The following is an 8,482-nucleotide window of genomic DNA, read 5'->3' as shown; positions in this document are numbered from 1 at the left end:
GTTTTATTTCTTGAAAAGTATTTCAAGAAATTATAGGCAAACCAGTACAAAAAAAATAATAACTTGACTTTTCGTTAATGATAAAGCAATTGACTTTGCATGGGAATTGCAGTTATCATATCCAGAACTAACATTTCTCATAATATAAGCTCTGTTAAAAAAAAAACTGAAACCATTAACCAAACACCCCTTGTTATGTATACAGCAACAAGCATACGCTTATGGGAGTATTTAAAACAGATAACGTTTTACGGGAATAATGTACATGATACTCTATATTCTACATTCTGTACAGGTTTCTGCTAAAATTTATTATTAATTCTCTGAAGGTATGGACTAAGTGTCTGATGTTACTGGATTACTTGTGGCTGTTGTTGTGGAGGGAGGGGGAGGGGAGTTAGAGCCACCGCTTATATCAAGGTTTTCTGAGTCCATTTCACCAAGACCCCCGACCGCACCATCATTGTTACCGGCAAGGAAGCGTACACACTTCTTTTTCCGTCTGGAAAGTAAAGCAAATCAAGACTTAGAATACAGTAAGATAGAGGGAAACTTTGTCACAATCAGCTATGATGTGGTAGGTCTGTTTGTGATATAAAATAAGAAAATGTGTGATAATTACCTGCAGGGTTTGCACCATTCGTGTTGTCGATCCAGACCATATCTTGCACGACATTTTTTGGGGTTGGTGATTTCTACAAAGTATTGGTGAAGGTCAGAGACAAGTTATCATCATTATAGATCATTATAGATGTGAAAAAGACATCTAGGTATAATCATCAACATCATCATCATCATCACCAACATCTTCATCATCAGCTTCCTCACCATTGTCACCATCAATATCTTTTTTTATAATCATCATCATCATCCCCAGTATCATCACCATTTTCATCAACATCATCATTATCAAAACTTCTACATGTCAAAAATACATCTATGGTCATCATTATGTCAAAATGATATCTATTGTCATCATCATTAACATCACTATATTATCACTATCATCATCATCATGTCAAAAAGACATCTATGGTCATCATCATTAACATCACTATATTATCATTATCATCATCATCATGTCAAAAAGACATCTATGGTCATCATCATTAACATCACTATATTATCATTATTACCATCATCATCATGTTGAAATGACATCTATTGTCATCATCATTAACATCATCAAAACGTCAAGATCATCATTTTCATCATCAACATGTCAAAAAGAATTCTTCGTCATAAAAAAGCTCGAAAATAATTTGAACACTATATCCCCATCAATAACATGCATCAAAACATCATGTTTGTCATCAATATTACTATCATCATAATAAGCATGTTTGTCATCAATATTACTATCATCATAATTAGCATGTTTGTCATCAATATAACCATCATCATAATACGCTTCCCCTCATAACCACCATCATTAAAGAAATAACCATCATAATGAAGAACACAACCGTCGCGACCACCTTTATCATAGTCCTACTGCAGCTGGCCTTACCTTGAGACTTATCTCTTTTTCTCTTCTTCTTCTTCCCTTGTTGTGCGTAATTATCCCTTGCGCTCCATCCTGGGTATAACTGTAGGTGCAGCGCCCGTTCTTTTCTTGCCATCTCATAGTACTTTGCTTGTTCTGATCTGTCCAGGGCGTGCCACTGAAATTGCGGGGCAAACAGGTTAAAGAACTCTGTATGTAAGGTACCAAAATATCTTCACAAAACTCACAACATTGAGAAATGATAATTTCCAGGTGATCTGTCATTGGATAAGAATAGCCCATCCTGGATATTTTGAAATGCAATTTAATGATCTTTAATAGGAAACTTTTTTGTGTGAGGGGCATTGTAGTGCCAGGGTAAAAATGAAATATGACGTTTTGCCATTTTCAAGAGGCCTTCCCTATCCTATTACTGGTAGATAAACATCAAGGGATAATTATACATTATATTCAACAATAACAATTCATAATCAACAGTTATTAAAGAGCCCATGTCAGCCACACCTATGTTATTTTTTATTTAATATTGCAAGGCACATAATTGCTGAAATCATGAAATAACCATTTTAAAACAAAGTTTAATACTTTATTCTTCAAATTCTATTGAAAATATTGCATTGGCTTCCCCAAATCAACAGATGGCAATGGATGCTTTTTGACATTTGGTATTTTGCCAGGGTAACAAAATGGCTGCTGACAGAGGCTGTATAAAAATGAGATCTCTGTACTGTACTGAGTAAACATTTTCTGGTACCCCCCTCTCTTTATAGTCCGCCTCCCCACCCCCCCCCTCCCCCACTACCCGTCTATGTCAGTATAGGGAATACAACTAATACACAATAACTGTACACACATTAAGGTACATTAGTCTTGATGTAAATAAAGAAAAAGAAAACTCCAGCAAGAAAAGAAGAATAAGGAAAAGTGGTGTATGCCTTGTGACCCAAAAAGCAAACTAAGTGAGAGAAACTGAAGGTCATTATATGTCAAGAATCAAATTCATAAACAGAAAGCTACAAGTCATTATAAGAAAGATAAAATCAAGAAGGTGAGGAAAAAACTACTTTGTGTTGGGTTATACTGAGTTCAAAAAATCAAATATCAACAAGATGAGTAACAATACAATATTATCACAAATAATATCATAACTCAAATTAAGCAAAACAGGATAAGACCAAAATCACAGGAGGGTTACACATATTTTTTTTAAATTCAGATTTGACTTTAAAAGTTCACCAAACCAAATGTTAATAAGATTAGTGACAATATATTATAATCAGCATATAAATATCATAATTCGAACTAAATAAAAAAGTTTCTTAACCTGCGAGTATGGGTGTTCCTCTTGAGGCACTGACTGAAACCCAAGAGGATTGTGATCAGCCAATCAGTTTTCACATGGTTAAAAATTGCCAAATTTGACAAAAATAGGGTTGGGTATAGCTCAAATATGAATGTGAATACTCTATAAAGCTAACACATTCAGAATACCAGTTGCAAGAAGCATCTTCTTTGAAAAGGTTATATTTGACTAATGAATTGGAATGGGGGACTTCTGAGTGTTAAAATAGAGGGCTTTCTTGTTAGAGGTTTTTAACAGAAGAATAAAACACCTTTCTCACCCCTTAGAATGGAATTCAATATCATGCTGTATAAAAAGAATTTCTAGGGGTGTGTGCTCTCCATATTTACAAACTATACCACCAGTAATAGATTCTGAAATGAATCTTTTTTACACCACATAGAACCAATATCATTAACCTCATTTGTCTTGATTTTAATGGCTTCAGATATGAGAACCCATAAGAAAATACTGTATCAGTACTTCTAACTAGCCATTTTTATAATTTTTAATGCATGTAGATTAATAGCCAATATAAATAACTTATTTCTTCCCTGGTGTTATAAAAGAGAAGGAAAAATACTCACTTTCTTGCCAAGTATCTGGTTAATGGCAGCACTTTCTTTTAGAGTGCACTCTGCGACAACTTTAGGTCTCATGTCTTTCATATAGAGCATGAATGCATTGAGAGGTTTTTTGATATGTTGCAGCTGTAATTTGCTGTCTCGCTCCATCATTTCGATTTCTGCTGAGGTGTAGGTGCTGTTAAGTAAATTGGATAATGAATTAATATCAATATATACATTAGACATTAATGATTAAATTTAATTGTAAGAAGAAAATGGTATTTACTCTATCATAAGTTCTCACTAATGCCAGCTCCCCATAATTTTCTTAGAATTCCAAGATTTTCTTTCACAAATCCAGGTGAAAAGCTTTTTTCCACAACCCCCCTCTTCCCATGACACACACACAAAAAAATAAAAAAAAATAAAAAAAAAATGTATAGCCTAATATCTTGCTACAGTAGCTGTTCTTCACTCATAGTGAAAGACACTGCATAAAGTAATAGAGAAAGAAAACTGTGGTTATTTAAGGCTTTCTTTCTTGTCATACCCTTGTTGAATACAAGAGCACATCCTTGGGCAAGCCTTTTGTTGTAATGTCCCCTTAACTCCTTTAGGAAAAGACAATGAGCTTGCATAGGCCACAGAGGTCTCCAAACACAAGAAGAGGTCTAGGATCACCATAGCAGAGTACTGGCAAAATGACAACGGGCAGAGCGGGGTGGGGGGTGGGGTGGGGGGATTCTAGCCTCCTCTGCCTCTCCCTCTTTGCGGGCACTGGCCCAAATCAGTGAAAATTCACTCCTTTTGTGCGCCACGGAAAATACCAGTCTTCACATACCTTCCAGCGACACACGAAGATGGTGCTCTTGTAATGACTGAATGATTAGGAGGAGGAGCTGGGCCGCAATGTACTCCGGCACGGGGGTCGCCTGTCATGGCCTGGTGCGATAGTCTCTGTATGCCCGCTGTGGTAGCAGACACTGGGGGAGGGTATGCCGGGTGGTACTGAGGGGACCCCTGAGGTATACCATGGTGTGGCCTTTAGGGAGGGAAAGATGAAGATGACAGATTAGATCAAAACTTGCTACAACCATTTTCATTCCTCAAGATAAAAACATCTATGCGATTCATTGCATCTCTGCACACTTTGGTACACTTCATACTTGCAATCTCAGAGTTAATGAAAACTAATTCGAACCTACCACAGTGCAGGGTCGTGGTAATATCTCCCCTCAGGTTTAATTCCAGGCGGGTAAACGTAAGGATATTGTCCTGCCACAGCAGTTGTGTAACCAGGGTGACCAGGATGAAATATACCGCTCGATGCCTGAGAGCTGCGCATGTGTTTACTGTCACTACCATGCTGGTTTCTATGGTAACCAGGTCCAGGCATTAGGTGATCATTATAGCGATCCTGGAAGGTTAGTAACTGGGCGATAGGTGCATTGCTGGAATCAGCCGATGGTGTCTTGGTTTCTTGCTGTTGATAAAGTAAATCAAGTTTTTAAAGGAGACCAAAACTTTGAACTTCATATTTTGATTTATTTATTGAACTGCTTTTTTTCATGTAAGCGTCTCAACAAAAATACCACCTGGTTTATTATACGGTATTGAAGTAATAGAATTAATCCAGGGGCAGAAGCCAACTCTTGCCATTTGAATTCATCCTCATTTATTTCACAAACTATTTACGCACATCTATTTTCCTGACATATATTAGTTGTATTTAAATCTAGCAGTGAGAAGAAAAAAATAGTATAAATAAACAAAATGGGAAAGCCCTTTGTCAGGCCCAAATGGCTAAAATGCTGGAAAAAGGTTGACGAATGACTACTAGAAACATAAAGAACAGTTTATCACAATGCCTTTAAAAGCATTCAATACTTGTTGCTAATGCAAATTGGCTTAAAATACAATAACATTAATTTGTAAAACTGTTAGCCGGACACCTGTCCATAGATTCAATAGAAAACTAAATAACTTTAAAGTGATTCCAAAACTTAATCAAGGAAAACAGACATTGAGAACTACTTTTATCCCAGGCCTAACCTTAAAACAACAGCTTACAAAAGTACATATTCTATCTTTAAAAAAATCAAATTTGAAACAGTATAAAGTATTTCTCCTATCAAGTAAGGTTACCAGTTATGGGTGTTGCTCTTAATTACATAGCATTAGCTGGCTTGCCATATTGTTTGTTGCTTGCATATTGGAAAGTTTGTGTGGCTGCTTTCGATTATACAGGGTCCCCAGCTGTGTTAGCCTAGCATACAGGGAGGACTAAATAACCAATTTCTGCTAAAGGGTTGAGGCAATAAAAATTAAATCTATATGTGGAAGATATTCTCACCACTGACTCCAACATAAACATCTTATTTGCACACCAGTAAGATGTTTTAGATTTAGAAAAAAAATGTAAATCAAAAGTTTACTTTTGAACCTTTTTTGTTTGAATCGACATGAAAGTCGTACCCCGGCGATAAAATCTACCTTTCTTGCTGCGTTTATAGCCGAAAACGGAGACTATAATGATAATTGTTGTTTTAAACAGTAACTCTGAAGAAACCTGACAACAATAGAGATAACTCTGTTAAGAAAATTTAAAAATTATATATCTTCACGAAAAATAAAAAGACATATGACAGGCGTGGATAAAAACTCGAGAAAAATACACCCAGTGTGCAAAATCGAGCTCGCGTGGGGCAAAAATTTCTAGATAAAAATTCGTTCGCTCCCTATTGTAAGATCCAAAAGTCAAAATCTGTAAGATGGGGCGTTTTGTAAAAAAAAGCAAGTATTTCTATGGCGTTCTTGTGGGAAGAACATTGCGTTTGAAGAAATGCAATCACTTGTTCAAATCGTCACCTTTTTAAGTTCAAAGTAAACGAAAACCCCAGAAATTGAGCTAACGAGTAAATAAGAAACTCGAAAATGCATGGAGGAAAACGTAAACTACCCAATAAAACAATCTTTCAGCGTAAAAATACATTTTTGCGCTTACATTTTTATTTTATTTTATAAACGGTTACCTAAAAGTAGAGGCGAGAGACTTTAAAGCCCATTTCTCAACGAAATAGCAAGGTTTTTTAATACATCAGAGGTTACATAGTCTTTAATGGCGTATTTTTTTTCACTCAGGTATAATTAGAGCTAAACGCGAATCTGAGAAACATTTTTGCATGAAAATGTTACGATTCGAAAAAGTGGCAGCAGTAGAATGGCCTTCTTAAGATTCGCCATCGAAATGTTTTTCTTACGGATGAATAGCCTCCTTCTTTTAGTGAAATAATTGGTATATTTTGCTGTTGTCCTCAAGTCCATGAATCCAGTAGTACAGTTGGACGTATAGTTATCATGCCAGAACTCACTAAAGATACAAAAATCTAACAAAAATACTTCAAGGAACTTTACGGCGAAGAAAGCTTTTTATGTAGCGACAAATCGCTGCTCGGCTGAAATAAATCGAGACATAAAAAACAATAATCGATTCCGATCGTCACCATTAAAAAATAAATGAGGAAGATCAGACCGTGCTAGGTCAGAGTGACCAGAAAACCAGGGTGAAATGTAGTTTTTTCAATTGCAAACTCATACATCAACAATATAGTCGGCTTTATAGAAGTTGACAGTGAAACTCTATACGCCGGTACATGTGTATGGGGACACATTAGTACGGTAAAGGGAGTAGGGGAAATTAACCCTCAGGACCAGATAAAAACTGCTCGAAACTTAAATACCGCGAAGCACTAAAGTTGCTGGATCCACAAATGTTTTTAAACTAGTAGCTTTTTTTTCCGAGTTTATTACATGTTAATATAAGTCTACAACGAACCGACGGTTTACGGAAAGGCCGCCGCGTTAGAACTGTCGGCATCTCTTTGACTCTCGAGACCGCGAACATAGAATTTTCAAACTGTGGTCCTAGAAAATACTCCATTCATCGTACCCAGCTAAAATTTGCAAGGATAGCAGATTTAAACGTGCATTAGCAGTTGTCTAAAGTTTTTATAGATTGGAGCCCTCAAAATTGATATACAGGTCCTATCTTAAAGTTTATTTACTATTTTGCCAAACAATACGATTTTGTGTCTATTACTTTGAGCTTTGCCGCTTTGCGACTCGAAGTGTGTAGTGACGGTCAGTGAGCCGCTATTGCGCCGGCCAAAATAGGCAGCCTTCAAAGTACCAGAATCACGGCGTGCAAACCTCGTACGAAGGTGGCCATAGCAAGTCCGACTTACCCCACTTTGGTGCTCGGCCTCTTTTTTTATAAGATCGGTCTTAATGTCATTGACCAAGTCGAGAGTGGCCCCGTTCTCTTCGCCTTCACCATCCTCGTGTTTGTATTCTTTAACTTCGTCATCTGCGCCGAAATCGTCAGTGGAATTCCTAGGAAGCTGAGGCATACTACCGTCTCATGTGAGTAAAACTCTAAGGCAACAGCCTGTGGTTAAGTCTAGTTTCTCTCCGTGTCCACTTCTCTCTTCAGTGTTCGATGTGTGTGTGTAGGAGCAAAGTAGATGCGGCGGTTACATCAAAGGTTGACTTCAAAGGACGCCGCTCGCCTGAGTGACAGAGATTAATCACACAATCACTCCAAACAGCCAATCAGCGGAGGCCCTCGCCAATTATGCGCGTGCGTGCTCGAATCCGTCTTGGTTGTAGGCCAGCCTTCTGAGTGGAGTTTTTCCGTCTAAGAAATTCGTTTACAATCTTTACAGCTGGAAAACTACCCAAAAATCTAGAACTATAAGCTTTTGGATGTTAAGCCTAGTAGGGGAATATGTATTTATTAATATGGCTTAGTAGTGTTGTGTTTTATTGAGGGGATGTCACACCATCCATCATGTATAAACAACATCGCTCGAAGGTTGCTTCCGAGTTTATATCCAATCTTAAACAAAAAAAATCATATTTATGTGAAACTAGATTATCCTGTAGTCCTGCTTCTATGCGTTGTGCGTGCCATGAACGTAAAAACTCACTCGGTTGAGGTGTTTTAGGCGTAATTTTACAGGTTTTCGACAGCAAACAGAGGCGAAACTAGAACCTACGTGACTGACA

General features: G+C 37.2%; 1 protein-coding gene across 2 annotated transcripts in view; it reads right to left on the bottom strand.

Moving 5' to 3' along the window:
- LOC5503766 (protein pangolin, isoforms A/H/I/S) overlaps positions 1–7,979 on the bottom strand; it is an 8,801-nt gene extending 822 nt beyond the window's left edge. The window contains exons 1-8 of one of the 2 annotated variants that reach the window (XM_032371996.2): positions 7,660–7,979; positions 4,621–4,898; positions 4,257–4,457; positions 3,437–3,611; positions 2,832–2,864; positions 1,511–1,664; positions 623–695; positions 1–502 (exon numbers count right to left, since the gene is read on the bottom strand). The exon at positions 1–502 is cut by the window's left edge and continues 822 nt beyond it. In XM_032371996.2, coding sequence (XP_032227887.2) covers positions 337–502; positions 623–695; positions 1,511–1,664; positions 2,832–2,864; positions 3,437–3,611; positions 4,257–4,457; positions 4,621–4,898; positions 7,660–7,824 — 1,245 coding nt within the window. In that variant the 5' untranslated portion in view covers positions 7,825–7,979 and the 3' untranslated portion in view covers positions 1–336. The remainder of the gene's footprint in view (positions 503–622; positions 696–1,510; positions 1,665–2,831; positions 2,865–3,436; positions 3,612–4,256; positions 4,458–4,620; positions 4,899–7,659) is intronic. The other variant, XM_001624668.3, reaches the window with a different exon arrangement.
- Between the last annotated feature and the right edge of the window lie 503 nt (positions 7,980–8,482).

This window comes from Nematostella vectensis, chromosome 11 (assembly GCF_932526225.1).
Source record: "Nematostella vectensis chromosome 11, jaNemVect1.1, whole genome shotgun sequence".
NCBI classification, from domain to species: Eukaryota; Metazoa; Cnidaria; class Anthozoa; order Actiniaria; family Edwardsiidae; genus Nematostella; species Nematostella vectensis.
This window is presented reverse-complemented; position numbering and strand designations above follow the sequence as displayed.